Source organism: Mesoplodon densirostris, chromosome 4 (assembly GCF_025265405.1).
Source record: "Mesoplodon densirostris isolate mMesDen1 chromosome 4, mMesDen1 primary haplotype, whole genome shotgun sequence".
NCBI lineage: Eukaryota > Metazoa > Chordata > Mammalia > Artiodactyla > Ziphiidae > Mesoplodon > Mesoplodon densirostris.
In genome coordinates this window covers 147,919,470-147,939,652 of record NC_082664.1, presented here as the reverse complement: position 1 = coordinate 147,939,652, position 20,183 = coordinate 147,919,470, and the positions used below count along the sequence as shown (strand labels likewise).

General features: G+C 48.3%; 1 protein-coding gene across 1 annotated transcript; it reads left to right on the top strand.

Moving 5' to 3' along the window:
• Positions 1-3,960: 3,960 nt before the first annotated feature.
• On the top strand, positions 3,961-19,258 carry NMB (neuromedin B). The gene is made up of 3 exons (XM_060095327.1): positions 3,961-4,117; positions 4,751-4,923; positions 19,202-19,258. The coding sequence occupies exons 1-3, from the start codon at positions 3,961-3,963 to the stop codon at positions 19,256-19,258; spliced, it is 387 nt and encodes a 128-aa protein (XP_059951310.1).
• Positions 19,259-20,183: the final 925 nt, after the last annotated feature.

Sequence of the window (20,183 nt, the reverse complement as noted above, 5' to 3'; positions counted from 1 at the left end):
AGAGGTATCTTCTCTTTTCTTTTGAATATTGCCTTAAAAGTTTTTTTTGTATTTTGGCAATTTAAGTTTCTGAAATAGTTCCTTATCAATGGTTAATGTTCTGATACTCTAGCTACTATGTGTTCCCTCTGACTTTGCGAAATTGCGTCAAATATCCCTGATTCTTTTCTTCCTCTCTTAAAGATTACACTCTTCTCCTGATTCTACAGCCCCTTCCCCTTTCTGAAACTAAAGAGCAGGACCTGAGATACCCCAGGATATTTCTCTTTCTCTCCGCAACCCATACAGATGGGATCTGTGCTCAGAGGTTTGCCAGAAGAGTGATTTTACACCATCCTATTCTGAGCAGCTCTAAGAGGTTTGTCATCCTTTTTCTCTAGGCTCATTTATGTCTAATTTAAATTTCTGCTTTTTGTTTTCTCTTTTGTCCTCTGTACCTTTCATGTGTTTGATGTCTACACTCTGGTTTTCTCCATTTGTTTAGTTTGTCTGCAGCTAACTTGCTTTTACTTGAGTTAACTCATCTATTAAATGGGCATAATACTAGTCTTTACTACATCAAAATAGTGTTGATGATCAAAGGAGCATGCATGTAAGTGCTTTTGGAAAACAATAACAAAAAAGATTCAGCTGTGAAAAGACATTATTTGTACTTGATTCCAATTTAATGAAATATAGCAAACAATAATATATATGTCCTTTATTTAGAGCAATTTTTAATTAAAAACATGGTGCAGTTTAAATGTTTTGTTGGTATTGGTTATAAGAGGATTTGCCATGTATCTTTCACCCCTTAATCATCTTTTGGGTTGTCCTTTGAATCTTCTCTACATCGTCTGTGAATGTCCTTGAATGTTGTAGAAACCTCAGAGGGTCAAGAGTGAGCTCTGGGGACTTCCCTGGTGGCGCAGTGGTTGAGAAACTGCCTGCCAATGCAGGGGACACGGGTTCGAGCCCTGGTCCGGGAAGATCCCACATGCCGCGGAGCAACTAAGCCCGCGAGCTACAACTACTGAGCCTGCGTGCCTAGAGCCTGTGCTTCGCAACAAAGAGAAGCCATGGCAACGAGAAGCCCGCGCACCGCAACGAAGAGTAGCCCCCGCTCACTGCAGCTAGAGAAAGCCCGCACACAACAACAAAGACCTCACGCAACCAATAAATAAATAAATAAATAAATTTATTAAAAAGAGTGAGCTCTGAAGAGCTTCTCCATGCACGTGCATGTGATTCACTTTCATTCTTCCCGGTGGGAGAGAGGACTTGGGGAACAGGCAGTCTGCAGTTGAGATCCTCATTCTAAACTCAGCCCAGCACTCCATGAGGGATCCGACTTGGAAGTGCTGTTTTGGGCAAGCCCGCCTCTCTGCAGTGCCTGATGCTTCACATTCCTGGGACAGTGCTTGATAGTTGGCTGTGGAGCTGCTGCCCTGCTTCTTTCCCCAGGGTCCTCGGAGGCCCCTTTTTTCCTGTGCTAGGCTGACAGATAAAATGATTGTAGGGGCATCTGGGGTCATTTTCACAGCTGTGGTTGGAGCTGCGAGTGCAGGCTATGTCAGAGGAGGCTTGCTTAAGTATAAATGAACCTGTCAGAGCAGAACCAAGGTCCCAAGGTCACCTGCAGAAGAGAGGTGAAACTCTCAGTTAGTGCCTGCTCCCTCTCCCCCTTGAGAAATCTAAACCAACTTGATATTTAAATGGGAAGGTAAAACGGGAGTGGGTGTGGTTTAGGGAAAGCAGCATCTGTCCCTGATGACTCTGGGGGCCTGACAGAGTGATGTGAACAAACCCGAAGTCTGATTGCAGTGTGACGTCTGGGCAAGTGACTCAACCTCTGAGCCAGCTTCCAGCTATAAAACGAGGAGAGATAAACCTACCAAATAAGATTCCTTCAAGCATTTAAGTGACGTAGCACTCAGTACCACCTCCTAATTTCTTTTTTTTTTTTTTTTTTTTTTTTTTTCCGTATGCGGGCCTCTCACTGCCGTGGCCTCCCCCGTTGCGGAGCACAGGCTCCGGACGCGCAGGCCCAGCGGCCATGGCTCACGGGCCCAGCCGCTCCGCGGCATATGGGATCCTCCCAGACCGGGGCACGAACCCGTATCCCCTGCATCGGCAGGCGGACTCTCAACCACTGCGCCACCAGGGAGGCCCAACCTCCTAATTTCTATGACTGAGGACCAGAGAAGATAGGATGGGTGCTGTGATTGATGCAGAGGACAGGGAGGGGGTTGAAAAGGGAATGATTATTATGGGAAGGCGATAAGAGCTATGTCTGTACACCATGGCTAAGCAGTGACAAGAATACAGAGAGGTGTAAATGCCAGGGTGGGAGATGAGAAGCAAGGAGATTGGGAAAAAAGCCTGGGCCGGAAATGGAATGTCCTTGTCCTGTGTGTTCTTTCTGGGAGCTCAGCATGACAACCAGCTTCTCATACACGCTTCCCCTTTTAAGATGGTGATCCAGAGCTAGCAGGCCTTGCTGAGCTAGATATGGCAAGAGTAATAATAGCAAGTACCGTTTTTGAGCCAGACTGGGGAGTAGGTTCAGTCACAGCCACAATATGCAGTGTTTCTGAGAAGAGTCCAAGGCCCAGGGGTTGGTCAGTACCCTGCTCCTCCATCATCCACTCCTTTTGTACTCTGTCTCTCTAATGAGATGGTAAACTTCTGTGGGAGCAGGGCACTATCTTTTGTGTCCCTGCCTTCCTGTGCCTGACCTAGTGCTCTGAACATTGGTGTTTAGTAAACATTTAAGCAAAAATGTTGAGAGTCCGCCTGCCGATGCAGGGAACACGGGTTCGAGCCCCGGTCCGGGAAGATCCCACATGCCGCGGAGCGGCTGGGCCCGTGAGCCATGGCCGCTGAGCCTGCGCGTCCGGAGCCTGTGCTCCGCAACGGGAGAGGCCACAACAGTGAGAGGCCCGCATACGGCAAAAATAAATGAATGAATGAACGAATGAATGAATGAACGAACGAATGAACAAATCAATCAATCAATCTGGAGCACAGTGTCTTCTATTCATTAAGTGCTGCCACTGACCTAAAATTTCTTTCCAAGACAAGTCTGGACAGCTCCTTTGGAGGAGGAGAGTGCTGACTTTGAGAGGGAGTCCTATAGGACTGTTGCTTCCTGCCACAAAATAATTGGGCTAAAAAATGTAAAACTATTAAAAATAGGGCAATGTGGTTATTGCCATTTTACAATTGAAGAAGGTGAGGGTCAGTGAGGTCACACAGCTTGTATATGGACTCTTGGTCCAGTGCTCTTTTCACTCCCCTGACCTAAAGATCTGCATCCTGGCCAACTGATAAGCCAGTCTCTCCCAAGCTGGGCGCCCATTTGTAAGGGGAGGGTGGGGGAGGGGAGGGCTCAGCCATCCATCGTTCTGCACTTCTACCCTGAGCACCTGCTGTGATTTCCACAGCACCTGGTGAGTGCCGGCTGTGAGAAAGCAGAGAGCTGGGTGAACCCGGTCAGATTCCCCAGGAGGGAAGGGCCGACTGGCATTTTATGGGGCTCCTCTGGTGCCTGGCACTATGCTGGGCACTGTAACGCCTGTGTTACACAGGAGGCGTCCCTTTTCTACCCTTAGAAAGAGGCACAGAGGTGAAGGAACCGCTCGTTGGCCGAAAGCCGTTGGGAACGGTGAGGGAGGGCTAGGGGGGCCGGCTTTGCCCAGGTCCCCAACTTGAAGGTGGTGGGCTTGGGCCCGAACGCCCTGAGGAAGCGGTGCCCACGTGGGGTTAGGAGTGCGGCAGTGCAGGCTGTGGAGGGGGCCCCTGACCGAGACGCCCGCCCAAGGTCTGACGAGGACAGGAGGGTCGGAGGAGGGCGGGGCAGGAGCGGCAGCGAGCGCGCCGGGGGCGGGATCTTCGGGGCAGGCTCCGCCTCCAGGGGCGCGTCAGGGACCTGAGCCGTGGCTAAGTGCACCTGAACTGAGGCGCGGCCGGCTCCCAGCCATGACACTGCGGGCGCGGAGCGCTCGGCTGCTCGGAGGCCTTCTGCTCTTCGCTCAGCTCGCCGCCGGCGCCGCCCCGTTTAGCTGGGATCTCCCGGAGCCCCGCAGCCGGGCCAGCAAGATCCGAGGGCAACCGCGGGGCAATCTCTGGGCCACCGGTAAGTCTTCGCGGTACGGGCAAGCGCCCCCCACCCTGCTCTGACCCCATTTTCCTTCTCTGGCCTCCCCTCAGCCATGGACACTAGTGTCCAGGCTAGAGGGGACTCTGGAACTCATCTAACAGATGGGGAACTTGAGACCCAGACCCAATGACTTGGTTAAATCACTCACCCAGCCAGTTTAAAGCGGAGCTGGGGCTGGATCCTAAATCTACCTGCCAGCCCGTGCCCCTTCTCTTAGACAAGACTCTACTGAATCTTCTAACCTCTGGTGTGTCTTCTCTCTGCACCTCCATCTTCCAGACACCTCTTGTTCTCCACTTCCTTCTCTGCCGTTCCCCGTCCCTCTTCTAAGCAGACAGGACAACTGGCAGAGTTTCTTCCTGGCCCTGGGGCATCCCACCCTCCTTCCAGCTGTGCCATCCCCTCCACCCCATCTACCTGCTCAGGAAAAGCTGAGGTACAGGCTTTGCCACCACCCGCGGTCTTTGTAGCTCCTGGTGACGAGGAGGAGGGAGGTTGTGTATCTTCTTGCCATGAGAACTGAAAAGTGGGAGAGATGGGGAGCTTTCCTCATCCTTGGATAGGATCCTTGCTCCCTGACTTCCTTGTGCCTCGGCACCTCCTTTCTAGGTCACTTCATGGGCAAGAAGAGTCTGGAGCCCCCCAGCCCATCCCTATTGGGGACAGCTCCCCAAATCTCCCTGTGGGACCAGAGACTGCAGCTGAGTCATGATCTGCTCAGGATCCTCCTGCAAAAGAAAGCTCTGGGCATGAGCCTCAGCCGCCCAGCACCTCACACCCAGGTGAGCCAGGCCCGGGAGAGGCTCAGCCAGGGCTGCCCCTGGATCCAGCATTGGGCTTACGGTGTGAGTGCCCAGCCAGGGTGTGATAGGCCCACCCAAGACAGTCAGCGATTCTAGGCTCTCCCTGTGATCTAGAGCTCAAACGGAGAGGATTCTGAACAAAGAAAGCTGACCTTCCCAGCAAACCCCATGGAACAAAAAGTAGGGGAAGACGTTCCCCTCACCCATTGCCCAGTCTAAACTCACAGCCTGGGATTATCCAGCAGGACTTTCCCCTACCTCCACCCCAGTCTACAGACTTGCCCCACCACAGCTGTCCACCTTTGCTATGCCCTGTATGTGCCTGTTGGGACCCTGAGGCTCAGAGAAGGGTTGAAAAGAGTTAGTCAGCAGCCAAGACAGAGTCTAGACCTTGTTCACCTTGACCAGTGCTCTTCCCAGTCTCTCATCTGCCTCAGTAAACAGTGGCAGGGTTTCTCAAAGCCACACAAGTCATGGCTCCTTACATACTTGAAGACGGCTCTATCCCGCCCCTGTATTGGTTGTCTCTACGTGGTGATTCTGTTGCTTCTCTGAGTAAAAGAAAATCTGAGCGTATGGCTGGGAGTTATCTGTGCTGCTGCCCATTCCCAGAGAGACGTGTGAGGGCCCTGAAACAGTCATCATGTTAGGATCGATTTTTCCTTTGGAAGGCACTTCCTGTAGGATCTGTCCTACCCGTCCTTACTAATACGCTCCTGGAGTATTTGTTCTTAGGTGGTTCACGGGCACGTGGTCAGAGTGCTCTGTGTCTTGCGGTGAAGGATTCCGCAGGCGGCAAGTGGCCTGTAAGCGCACGAGAGCCAATGGGACTGTGCAGGTGATGCCTCCGAGAGCATGTGCCCCCAGAGAGAGGCCTCTGGGAAGAAGACCCTGCTCCACTCACCCGTGTGTTCAAGGGCTTATTGAACCAGGGAACCAGGGAACGCTGACAAATCTAGTGTTTTGCTAGTATGATCATTTAGTATAATCATCCAGTCCCCGTGGTCCAACCCATGCATCAAAACAATGAAATTAAAAAGGAGACTTCCCTGGCGGTCCGGTGGTGGACCTCGCCTTCCAGTGCAGGGGGTGTGGGTTGGATCCCTTGTCGGGGACCAAGATCCCACGTGCCTCGTGGCCAAAAAAACCAAAACATAAAACAGAAGGAATATTGTAACAAATTCAATAAAGACTTTTAAAATGGTGCACATCAGAAAAATAAAATAAACCCATGCATCAGGGTCCCTCCGCAAGGGGGAAGAGGAGAGCCCAACTGCTGCGTGACAGTCATGAAACTCAGCTGCACGGGGACCTTACCACACTGCGCACAGGCTGGTTCACAGGACCTTCTTATCCTTTTATGGGCCTCTCTGATGTAATTAACACAGGCTGCACAGACCAAAAGTTCCCCTCGGCCCTTCTGAAAATGTTCGGGAATGTTAGTGCAGGAAGGTATTTGACACTTTCTGCATTTCTGCCCTGCAGTGCAGCAGTTGTTGCTGCTGGGAGTCATTGTGCTAATTCTCTTAGGTCACTTCCCCTTTAGTTGTTCTGATTAATTCCAAGCCCTACATGGCTACACACTTGTCTAACTGGAAAATGCACAGCCCCAATTCTGTGCAGGGATGATGCAAAGCAGAGTGTGATACATCTTTCTGGAGCATCAAGTTTATTAACTAGAATTGGAAGAACCAAGGAGTTCTTGGAACAAGAACTCTCCCCCTCCCCCACCAACACGGAAGACAGAAGAGTGGGGGAGGGGAGACATGCCCCAGGAATGACAGTCCAGTCTCTGAAGTCTGAAGTTTCACCCAGGTGGGGGTTGAGGGGTGGACCTGCAGCCACGGTGGCCTCTCTTTCGGTGGCCTGGGCTGCTCCAGACCATCCTCTGAGCTGGCCAGGGTCTTGGATACGATGTTTCTGAAGGCCGTGCAGAGAACAGAGTCATCTTCAACTGGACCAGGTCCCAGGGCATGTGGCAGCCTGACCTTCCTGCCTCGGGTCATCCATGGGGTTCAGGTGGTTTCACTTTATGATGATGCCTCAGCTTGCAACAAAGGTGTTTAGATATAAAGTTGCAGATTCTCCTAGCCACCCCTTGCTTTTTCTGTCTGTGGCCAGAGGGAGTGGATGAGGACATACTCTCAGGCTGCCCAGCGTGGGAGGACCTTCCAGTGTTGGACACACCCGGGGGGCAGCTGGTTCCCTCTGGGGCTCCAATCCTGCTGCTGGTGGACGGGGATGTCCCAGGGCCACACTGGTCGGCTGGGCTGGGGGTGGCAGTCCTCGACTCCAGGCTGGGTGGGGGACAAGCAGGCTCACTGGTCTTCTGCCCTGCCTGCTGGTCTTCCTGCAGCTGCCCATTTTCTCCCTGGTAGAGCCATCTGGCTTTCAGGGTGGACAACTCGGGGCTTAAAGAAGCCTCAAGTTCACTGCCACTGAGGTCCCCGGAAGAGAAGGGCCTCACAGTTATGATGGAGGACCCCACCATTAGCTTCATGGAGCTCACACTGCCTGTTCCTGGGTCTTGGATCTGGTCGCAAGTCCAGCCCAGAGTCCTCACCATGGTCACCTCCGGGTCCTCTTCACAGGGTGGCTGGAGTGGCTCCTTCTGGCCCATGTTCACCCATGGATGCCTCATGAGGTCAGATAAGGTGCCTCTGTCACTGGGGTTGAGGGCAATCATTTTTTGTAATAGAGCCCTTATCTCCAAAGACAGGTAAGGTGGGATGGGGTATTGCCCTCGTAGGATTTGCTCCCGCATCTCCGGGACGTCTTCTCCCACAAAGGGCCAGCACGCAGTTACCATGCTGTAGAGAACTACACCCAGGCTCCACACGTCCAACGCAGGGCCGCTGTAGCTCTGCCCCCGCAACAGTTCCGGGGCAGCATACGGGAGTGTGCCGCAGATCGTGTCCAGTATGCCACTCTCATCACACTTGTTGCTGAGGCCAAAGTCTGTCAGTTTTACATTCATGTTGGCATCCAAGAGGAGGTTCGGTAGCTTCAGGTCCCTGTGCACGATGCCCCTCTGGTGGCAGTGCTGCAGGGCGGAGACCAGCTGCTGGAACGGGCGTCGGGCCTCCGCCTCTGTCATACGGCCATGGTTCACTAGGTAGCTGAACATGTCCCCCCCACTGAGGTACTCCATCACGAGGAACATTGTCTCCTCCGTGTCAATCACCCCCAGCAGTTTTACAATATTGGGGTGATCCAGAGCCTTCATACAGCACACTTCCCGGTAAACTGCCTGGGAAGTTGAGCAGCTCTGCCGACCTTTCTTAATGATCTTCACAGCCACCTGTGTCCCGGTCAGAATGTGCCGGGCCAGCTTCACTTTAGCGAAGCTGCCTTCACCAATGGTGTGGAGGATCTCGTACTCATCAATATGAGCCTCCTTGTCAGCGGAGTTGGCTGTGCGGCCCTCCATCATGGTGGCCTGCTAACTACACTGACTGACAGCACTAACTAGCAGTGCTAAAGAAGAAAAAATTTAAAACTTTAAAAGAAATGATAAAGAGAGAAAAAAATAAAAAGGAGAAAAAGGCAAAGAAGAAATAAAAATGAGAAAAATTAAAAAGGCTAGAGAAAAGAGGAAAAAAATCCACAAAATTGCAGAAACAAGGAAAAACAAGCTAACTGTGGGTCCAAGGCCGTCAGGTCACCAAAAGCAGCTTCCTGGGCTCTAAGGACCAAAAACCTTGGCCCAGCTGGGCTCTTTTATACAGTGTTTGTGAAGTACATCACAGTGGGGCACTGTGAGGTCACAGCAAGAAATGGACCCATCACCACTGGGGATAAACCACAGTGGTTTTCTCACTTTTTGAGTTCAAGGCCCCTTTACACTTAGGAAAAAGGATCCCAAAGAAATTTTTCTGTACGTGTGTTATTAGATATTGGTATTCACTTTGTTATAAATTAAAATCTGTAGGATACTTCAGTGGCCTTTTTATTTCTAGTTTGAAAACATGTAATAATTTTAAAGACCTCATAATGTCTACACTTGATCTACAGATTCAACACAATCCCTTTCAAAATCCCAGCTTCTTTGCAGAAATTGACAAGCTGATCCTAAAATTCTTATGGAAATATAAAGGACCCAGTATAGCCAGAACAATCTAGAGAAAGAACAAAGTTGGAGGGCTCAGACTTCTCAGTTTCAAAACTGACTACAAAACTGTAATAATCATGAGAGTGTGGTACTCGTATAGCATAGACACATAGATTGATGAAAGAGAGTTGAAAGTCTGGAGATAAATCCATGTATCTATGCCAACTGATTTTCTGCAAAGGTGACAAGACCATTCAATGGGGAAAGAATAATCTCAGCAAATGGTGCAGGACAACTGAATAGCCACATCCAAAAGAAAGAACCTGGATTCCTAGCCTACAACATATACAAAAAATTAAGTCAAAATTCATCAGAGACCTAAACTTAAGAGCTAAAACAATAAAGCTCCTGGAAGAAAATGTAGCCATAAATCTTCATGCTTTGGATTAGGAGACAGTTTCTTAGATATGACACCAAAACATAAGCTACAACAACAACAAAAATAAATTGGACCACATCAAAATTAAAAACTATTTTTGCTACGAAGGACATGATCAAGAAAGTGGACAGCCCACAGAGTGGGAGAAAGTATTTTAAAATCATATATATGAAAGGGAACTTGTTTCTAAAATATATAAAGAACACTCATACTCAATAATAAAAACACAAATAAACTAATTAAAATATTGAAAAGGATCTGAATAGACATTTCTCCAATAAAGACTTACAAATGGCCAATAAGAACAGGAAAAGATACTTAGCATCATTACTCATTAGGGAAATGCTAATCACAAAGAGAGAGAGTAGTGTTGATGAGGACATGGAGAAATTGGAACCTTAATACTTTGCAAGCGGGAATGTAAAATGGTCTAGCCACTTTGGAAAACAGTCTGACAGTTCTTCCAAAGGTTAAATGTATGGGTTACCATATGACCCAGTAATTCTACTCCTAGGTATGTACCGAAGAGAAACGAAAACAGGTTCACACAAAAACTTGTACATGAAGGTTTATAGCAGCATTATTTATAAGAACCAAAAACTGGGAATAACTCAAATCAAACCCATGATACAACTCCAAAAATTGGAAATAACTGACAGATAGATAAATGTGGTGTATTTGTACAATGGAATATCATCTGGCCATTCAAAAGAATAAAGTACTAATATGTATTACAAGGTGATGAACCTTAAAGACATTATGGTCATGGAGGGAAGGCAGACACAAAAGACCACATATTGTATGATTCTATTTATATGAAGTGTCTACAATAGGTAAATCTCTAGAGAAAAAGGTAGCTGAACAGTTATCTAGACCTGAGGGGGAGAGGCCATGAGAGGAATTGGGAGTAGATGCTAAAGGGTACAGAGTTTCTTTTGGGGATGGTGATAATGTCTTAAAATTGATTGTGGTGATGGTTGCACAACTCTAAAAACCATTAAGTTGTATCTGTTAAACAGTGACTTGTACAGTATGTGAATTATATCACAATAATGTTGTTAGGGAAAAAAAAAGATTGTATGAGGGAAACTGGTCAACTAATGTAAGAAAAACAAGTAAAATGAGAGCCCAAACTCAACAGCGTACATCAGAATAAGTTCTGACTTGATTCAAGTGCTCAGTGTAAAAGTAATTAAACTGGACTAGAACTATCAGGACGGGAAAGACCTTTTCAAGCATAAAACAAATTACAGGAAAAATTAATAGGTGTCATGAGTACAGAAAAATTTAAAAACTGCATGTCAAAATATTTTTTTTCTGTAATTGAACTCACCTCAACACATAGCCTTCATTTTTGCTCTGAGCAGGAAAACCCAAACTTGCCCACGGCTTATGGTTTTAAGCATAGTCATTTCTGAACCTAAGCCTGGTCAATTACAGATTGGCCCTGTGCTTTCCCCTTCTGCCCAGAGGTGGTCTAAGTTTCTGGGGGAAAAGAGGAGGAAAGGAAACTTCTGGCTCTGAAGGAGGGCTGTCTGGTCCTTAGAGCTGGGCTTCCATCCTCCTTAACTTCCCTCGGGGACAGCTGATCCCCTGTAGCTAGTCCTCAGCAATGCCGCTGCAGCACATGGTTTTGGAACCCCAGCATGCATGAGCTCACGATGTTGTTTATACTGCACTGTGCTTTTGTTCCAGTGTCCTGGACGTTGCCTGGGTCGCGCTGTGAGGATGCAGCAGCAGCAGCAGCATCATATAATTTGTCAACACCCCAACCGTTCTGAGTCCGGCTGTGATGACAGGAGGTACCGGCCCCGCCCTAGGGCAGCACACAACCTCTGCCACCTCAGTAGTGACTATGACCACCTGAAAGGGGCATCATCTGTCCTCTATACCACCTCTCATAATGGACAGTTCCTACTAAATTATGATTTCTCATGATGCCATCCTCAGTAGTAGGTATTATACCAAATACTCTTTTTTTTGCAGTACACGGGCCTCTCACTGCCGTGGCCTCTCCCGCTGCGGAGCACAGGCTCCGGACGCGCAGGCCCAGCAGCCATGGCTCACGGGCCCAGCCGCTCCGCGGCATGTGGGATCTTCCCAGTCCGGGGCACGAACCCGTGTCCCCTGCATTGGCAGGCGGACTCTCAACCACTGCGCCACCAGGGAAGCCCAGTGTGTCCTAAATGTAAACTAGAGCGCTCCTCTTAGTGGAGGAGATTGCTCACAAACAAATTCATACTCATACCAGAATATATTTCAAGTGCTTATATAAACGGAGCTTACAGTTTGTTGACAAATGTGTCATTCTTCTCTTCCTTGCCTAAATCGATCTGCTCCAGCTCATCAGGACAGTGTGTCTTTTGAGGTGCGTGCCTTGATGTGGTGCCGGAGGCTCATGGAAACACGTGGTTTGCTTGCCTCTATTGAGGTTGTGATTCCTCCACCACTTTGCTTCGTCAGCCAGGAACAATGCAGATGAGTTTCCTGTTGAATAAGGTCATAACTGTCAAGCCTTTGCTATACTGAAAGTACAGTACAGTAAAAGGCTTGATCCCAGCAAGAGGTGGCACCCCACTTTCTCCCATTGTCCACCTTTTTGTTTGTTTTTCTCATTTCAGACCCACCTTTTGGAGGAACTGCTCGTCGGGGGCTTGTGATGCATGTTGGCACACAGGCCCTTGGAGGCCCTGTACGTCAGCCTGTGGTCAGGGCTTCCAGTCTCGGAAGGTGGACTGTGTCCACACGAGGAGCTGCAAGACGGTGGCTGAGAGACGCTGCGAGCCGGGAAAGAAACCCTCTTCCTGGCGGCACTGCCTGGGGCCTTCCTGTGATAGTACGTACCCCTCTCAGGTATTGCGACCACCCCGAAGCCTTGTGCAAACCAGACCGCATGGAGCCAACCTTATCACGGTCTCGTCCGCAGGGCCATTCTGAATGGATGTGGTATCTTGGGACATCAGGAGATTAGCTGCTTTGATGTGGGTGCAACTTGGTGTCCTGTAGAGAAAAAAATAGTTGACTGAGTAGGGTGGTCGGTGGCCTTCTAACGAGCACTGGGAGCCTCTCCACAGCCTCTTTCTGCCTTGGAGTTTCAGCCCCTCAGACAAGGCTTCCTTGGATGGGATTGGGCAGGTGTGTAAACGCCCTGAAGTTATGTGGGCAATGTAATCATATATATTTTTCTAGGGAGAGGTCCATTGCTTTGATAAGTTTTCCCTGGGGTTCATGACACCCCAGAAGCTAGTGCTGCTGTCAGCACTGGGAGGAGCAGGTGGCCTGAAGGGCTGTGATGTCCCCTGAGGGCATCGAGAAGCCACTTGGCCCAGCTAAGAAGTGAGTCCAGGGCACTTCTGACTCCAGTGCCAAGCAGTGGCCCTAACCCAAGCGTAGCTTCTTCGCTTCCCTCTGCGATCTCAGTTTCCGCTTTTCATAAAATCATGCACTTCTTTTTGTAACTAGATCTCTAATGAGCTATGTGTTCAATGGATTTTTTTTTTTTTTGCAGGAGGCTGCACAGACGCAACTCGCCACTGTACGTTTGTAAAGCATCTTAATTTGTGTTCGCTAGACTTCTACAAACAAAGGTGCCGTCAATCGTGTCAAGAAGGATAACACTTTGCAGGGGGGTCCTAATGCCGCTGTGAAGATGGAGCAACATGTAAAAGCTCTCTTCCCCATGTAGCTGGCACAAAAACATACATTTCTTTACAAAAAACCCTCTAGGTTCTACAATCAGACAGAAGTCAATGCAAAATCACCACTGTTAAAACTGGGTACTGTCATTTCCCCATGGCCGGTTTTTTAATTCCAGCTCTTGTAAATGGTACGTTCCAGGACTAACATGAAATACCGCAGCAGGTGCGCCAGTGCACTTGGGACCTCGTTCTGTCCTTCTAATCAGGAAATCACCAAGATCACCTGTGCACTGTCACGAGCTGCCTCTTCCTGTGATTTATAGACTAGTACAAAGTAGGACATCCTGAAGGCTTGGGAAACACGGCAACGGATGACTTCTCTCAGTTTTAGGGTTGCAACGGGTTTATGAGGCATTTACATTTGAGAAGCTCTGGCCAGTAGTCGTTAAGATGTTGGCTCTAATGGCATTTTTATGGACCCTTACTGAACGTGAAAAGGAGACAATCACTCTGGACAGGCTTGTGACCCGGACTGATCCAGGCATCCTGGGGGAATGGCATCTTGTCCTTGCTCTTAGAGAACTTAGGGAAGGAAACACTGAGTAAACATGGCTGCCATTTTCACAACTACGGAAATCGACCTGTGACCAAATGAGGCATCTTGGAAATTAAAGGAGACGGAAAGTTAACCTCTTCTACTGATTTTGAAGTATATTCAAAGCGTTCTTTTGAGAGCTGTGAATGAGACTTTTCTCAGCACTATTCTCTTGCACACAAACAGAAAAACCAAAGCCTTGTTAGACCGAATTTATGCATAAGATAGTATCCCTAAGGATTTTTATTTTGGAAAAATTATGAGAAAGTAATCTAACTATGAAACATGATAGCTGAAAAGAGCTGTTTACAGTAAATAACTTTTAATTTGAACTGATTTGTCAGTAAATCCAAAGCGAATTAGCGTTAGACTGGGAGGTACAGTTAGGATGAGGAGTTAGAGTTAGGATTTGGTGAATAAGTTTAAGGTTCATTTTAGTTTTAGCCTTGGGTTAGGTGAGAAAAATGGAGGTTAACTTATTGTTAAGGCTAGAGTTGGCTTTATGGATTAGGGTTAGGTCAGAATTGGTTTGGGTTTGGATCGTGCCAATGCTGGCATTAGTGATGACGTCAGGGTGGAGGTAAAGTTTGGAGAAGATGTTGCTGCTGAAGGAGCTGGGAACTAGTATTTAATTGTAAGTTCTAAAGCTGATTTGGTTAGGGGGCTCTTACCTTACATTCTACCAGTTATGGCTTCGGATGGCACACAACCCCAAATACGTGGTCCTACTTCTTTTTTTTTTTTTTTTTTTTTTTTTTTTTTGCGGTATGCGGGCCTCTCACTGTTGTGGCCTCTCCCATTGCGGAGCACAGGCTCCGGACGCGCAGGCCCAGCGGCCATGGCTCACGGGCCCAGCCGCTCCGCGGCATATGGGATCCTCCCAGACCGGGGCACGAACCCGTATCCCCTGCATCGGCAGGCGGACTCTCAACCACTGCGCCACCAGGGAGGCCCCCCTACTTCTTTATTCGGGGTCCCAGCTGCCTGTGCACATGTTGCCTATAGCCTGTCGGCAGCAAAGTTACCTGAAGCAGGTGTGCTGGCCCTAGTCCCTGGTCACTCCTAAGCGAGCAGTGCGTTCTGGCTTTGCATGTGTCTGCGGACAAGCTTGCTGAGTCTCTCTGCCATATCCTGAGCACCAGGCCTCTTGTTCTAACTGCAGCCTCACGGACACTGGGATGAGCACTACTGGACGTGGAGGGTCTGGTGGTTGGGAATGGGTGTGCGGGAACGTGACGAGGACACACCAGCCTGGGAGCTGTTCATCATCAATCACAGTTGATTGTTGAAGGCTTTTCAAATTAAAAGAGAGGTCATTTGTACAATACTCTTTGTATATATTTATTATATGACTTAAAGGTGCAATATTTTATTTTGTACAGCATGTAATAAAGACAGGGGACATGTATTTTTCTTATTAACAAAATTTCTTACTAAACTGCTTCACTTTGTATTTAAAGTTGCTATTTTTCATTTGCTGTTGTACCTTTTGTCTTGTTATCATTCAAATGACCTTCCTGTGTACTGTATTTTACTACTGTTTCTATCACCTAAGAGTTACTATTTCTCTTTCACGATCGTGACTAGGAATTCAGAAATAAATGTACTTTGATTATTCAGTGGCATCCTTACAAAGGCAGGTGACTTATTTGCATTCGGGTTCTGGTGGCCTTGCGTATGGTCACCTTGGCTGCCTCTCTGAGTCCAGGAGCAACCCTGCTGGGCTCAGTGCCCTGGGCTGTCTTTGGGGTGTGAGTTACAGGATTCAGAGCGGATCCCACAGAGATTCACTCTCACTGCCTCATCCCAGTCATTTACTTCCTGTGAATCACACCTAAAAGAATGTCAAGGGCAGGAAAGAGTGGCAAGAAGTTCCAAATGGACAGCCTGAAGCTGGTGTGGAAGTGGGTGGTAGTTGGGAGAGCAGGAGCAGGAGGCACGAGCACACTTTTATTTCTGGCCATTGTGAGGAGGTTAGCGATGGATTTGAGATGTCTGCACAGAGAGACTTTTTAGCAGTGGTTGGTGAGTAACCGCGTTTAATAGCTTCCTTCTCTTATACAGCTGATGGGTTTGAACTGCTGGTGTCCACTTATACACAGATTTCTATGACTAGTAAATACTGCAGTATCCAAGGTTGGTTGAATATGTGGATGTGGAACCTCGGATACGGAGGAGCTGAGTATACGGAGGGCCAACTACACGTTATACCTGGGTTTTCCATGGCGGGGAAGGGTGGCGCCCCAACTCCCACACTGTGCAAGGGTCAAGTGTATAGTGCTTCAAGATTAGCAGTGAGTCTTTCTAGAAAACATTCATGGTGCTGGAATTGAAATTCCCCTTCATTTGCTACAGGCCTTGGAGTTTCCAAGGTCCCTTGATGTAGACAAAACTCAACCATTTTACAGTAACTTGTAAGACTGTGTTAACCTAATGAGGCTGAGCCACACAGAAGAGAAGCAGTGGGACACCTCAGCTACCTCAACAGTGTACTTCCTTCTTTCCTTTTCTTTCTTTCCTTTCTTCTGTCCTTTCCTCCTTCTCTCCTTGACTCTTTCCCTCCTTCCCCTTCCTTCCCTCCCTCCCTTTTCCTCCCTCCTTCCCTCCCTTCTTCCCTCCTTCCCTCCCTCCCTCCCTTCCTTCCTCCTCTAAGGCCTACGTAGGTTACAAGGAGTGGACAGCATTATCGGGACAGTGGAAAAGTTACAACTTTATTTCTAACTCAGATACATTTTTCTAGGAAATTCCCTCTATTTTTTTGGCAGTTTGAAATATTTTGTAATCTTTAGTAACTATGCAAGGACATAGTTATGAGGTATGGTCACACCGTGAAACAAAAGAGATGCCTCGGAACACGTTCTCAGAAGAGCCGTGGATACCGTAGTCACCTTGACCTGTCTTCCAGTGCCGTAGGCACCTTGACTCTGGCGTGAGCTCTTCCTATCCTTCAAAGGAAGAGCTTGTGCAAGAGTCATCTGTCCCTCAGGAGGCAGCAAACTGATGCTAGAATAACTAGGAGGAACTTGATCCAAGAAATCTGCTTTATGTCAATTCTTGATTCGCACAAAGTGAGAATTCACATTGGGAAATTTATCCTTATTTATTAAGTCTCTCAAGCCTTTAACCACTCCTAGAGAAAACAGAGTCATACACTTTCATACTTAGAAGAAACAGTAGAGATCATCTAGCCCTAGATCCCTCTACATCAGGGGTCCTTCACATTTCAGTGCCATGGATCCCTCCGTAGTCTAGAGAAGCCTATGGCTCCCTTCTCAAACAAGGGTTTTAAATCTATAAAAATAAAATATACTTGATTACAAAGGAAGCCAATTAATTATATGGAAATACAGTTACTGAAGTAGTTTTAAATGTGTGATGTAGTAGTAAATTTGCTTCTCTATTAACACACTAAATTATAGGATCTGCTAGTACAATTGATTTTGAAATGGTGATGAATGTAATTGCTGTTGTGGATGCCTGCCACAATTTTCATGGCATGTGAAAACAGCTGTGATTTCTTTTTTTTTTTTTTTTTTTTTTTCTTTTTGCGGTATGCGGGCCTCTCACTGTTGTGGCCTCTCCCGTTGCGGAGCACAGGCTCCGGATGCGCAGGCCCAGCGGCCATGGCTCACGGGCCCAGCCGCTCCGCGGCATATGGGATCCTCCCAGACCGGGGCACGAACCCATATCCCCTGCATCGGCAGGCGGACTCTTAACCACTGCGCCACCAGGGAGGCCCACTGTGATTTCTATTGGTAACAAAATCACAGGTATTGCTACTACTAATATATGTCGTGGCCTGCATTTTTACAATTGAAGGCAATACTCAATTGCCGTTAGAGCTTAGTGACAACGAGGATGTAATCCTTTTCCCATGCAAGTCCGTGGTTCCCTTGGAGAACCATGGGGCTCAGGTTAGGAACCCCTACTCTGCAGCATCCTGGTGGCAGCTCGAACATCTTGAGTGACAGCGCACTCAGTATCTCCAAGGTGTCCAGGTCCTAGTTCAGTCTCCTATAATCATTATGAACTTTAGGGTCAGGTAAATCTAGAAGCAGTCCCAGCTTTGTTGGCATGTTAGTTATGTGACCATAGCTATTTAACCCTGTGGACATCGCTGTCTTCAATGCAAGAATGGGAACAAGATGACAATTACATTAGAAAACATGCAAATGTCTCAGAGCACAAAGAACACATAGGTGATTTAGCAATATTTTCTTCCCTTTGGTTTCAGTGAGTTGAAATGCACCTCTTTGAAGTTTCCGCCTAATTTTGCCCTAGCTCTACTCAATGCCAGCACTTGATATTCTGGGCTGGACAGTTCTCTGTTGTGGGAGCTGTCCTGTGCATTGTAGGACGCTTAGCTGTGTCCCTCGTCTCTATCCACTAGAGTATGGATAAATACTGTTAGGACAACCAAAAATGCCCCCAGACATTGCCAGAGGTCCTCTGGGGAGGGGACAGTGGAGGGAGCCAAAATCACCCTGGGTTGTAAACCACTGAACTATGGGGTTCAAGGCCCCAGAGTTGGAGCCAAGCCAGCTTTCATCTCCAGCCTGGCAGAGGGGCAGCTCCTCCATTCTCTGTTCCTGGCGCTGTCCCCATCCCACACCACCTTCCCTGGTGCTTCGTTGCTCTGTGAAGAAGGCAGTGTGACGTGGTAGAATGGGGGCTCTGGTGACAGCATGCTGGGCTCATAAGCTAGCTACTTAGTACTGTGTGACCTTAGAAATGTCATTTAACCTCTCCAAGCATCGTCTTCCTCATCCATAAAATGGGAACAGTAGTGCCCCTCCCCTCTTAAATGAGACCAGTGTGTCACATGCTGAGCATGATGCCTAATGCATAGAAAGCACTTAGTAAACAGGAGCTGTTGCCAGTCTGTGAGCTTTCTGGCAGCACCAGTGGCTGACTTAACTTTGTGTCCCCACCATGCCTAGCATATAATATGTACATTTTGAAAGAAGGGAGGGGCATTCCCTACAGAAGGTTCATCCCCAGCCCCATGGGGAACTAAGATCCCACATGCCGCGCAGTGTGGCCAACAACAACAAAAAGAACCACCAGCCTCTGGAGACCTCAGATGTAAGGGCCACGTGCTCGGGCTGGCTGAGTCTGAAGGCAGACAGTGTCCCCTCCAGGGCCACTGGTCTCAAAGGCCTGAAACATGAGGACCAACTAGAGAATCTCAGAGGAAGCAGTACTTAGCCCTGGGGGGTGGGACTTAAGAAGTGAGGTCTTGGGCAGAGCTAGAGGTGGAGGAGTAAAAACACTGTCCGGCCCAGGGCCAGGCATGGTACTTGGACTTTAATTCTATGATCTCCTTTGACTGTCATGACCACTCTGTGAGGTTGAGGCTGTTATTCTGAGAAAACCACTACCCTGACCCCTCCCAGGCCCTTCAGGGAGAAAGGCACTGGGGGGCCTGCCCCTGCCTACCTCTGTGGATGCCTAGCACTTAGGAATGGCAGGATGCCCCTATCATCTGTCCCCCTGCGCAGGCCAGTTCCTCTGTGTGTTCCTCTTCAGTACAGGAGGGTGCTGGTGCAAATGCTGCAGAAGTGATGCCATTAATCAGGAAGACAAGATGACATGGCTTAGATTGTGCCCACCCAGGGAAGGTGCTGAATGGGATCCTGGCGGCCCCATCTGGATGTAAATCATGGACTCACATCTCTGTTACTCCGTTACTGTGATTTCTGGTTGCGTTGCCAGGAATATCGCCAGTGCAGATGCAGATGATGTCCCTGCTGTATTTCTTGCTTCCCTGTTGAAGTTGTGAATAAAACCCTGCTCTTTACATAGACTGTCTGGTCCTCTCTTTCTACCCATGTTGGAGGGGATGGGAGGGAAAGGAGACTGAAAGACCCAGAGTTCAGTGAGATGGGTCTGGCCCCAAAGAGCTCAGGACACTCCGTGGCACCAGTCTGGCACTGACTCTGGACTCCTACTCATTCACTCATTCAGGAAGCAGGTACTCAACGCCCGCTGTACGCCAGGTCCTCTGCCAGGCGCTTTTCTACTCTCGCTTCTGCCACCTACCGGCAGAGCCAAGTCTCTCCTGATTCCCACCTGTAAAAGCTCCCACCTACACTACACGGTAGGGCTTTGCTTACCTGATTTCATCCTCACGCCAAGCTTTGAGGGGAGTGCCCAGCACATACCAAGGAGAGAGCTGAGCTGGGATCCAGACCCGAGGTCCCCTTACTCTTTTCTCTATCCTTGTGGGATTGCCAGTTAGCAAATAAAAATACAGGACACCCAGTTACATTCGAATTTCAGATAAACAGTGAATAATATTTTCGTATAAGATATCCTAAATATTGCATGGACATACTTAAACGAAAAAAATTATTCGTTGTTTACCTAAAATTGGAATTTAACCGGGCGTCCTGTATTTTATCTGGCCTTTTCCTCTGATCTGCAAATACCCGGTCATAAAACGAGCGTGTATTTGGTCCCTCAGGCCCCGCCCGGAACTGACATCCTGGGAATCCCTGAATTTGCGTCTTGTTT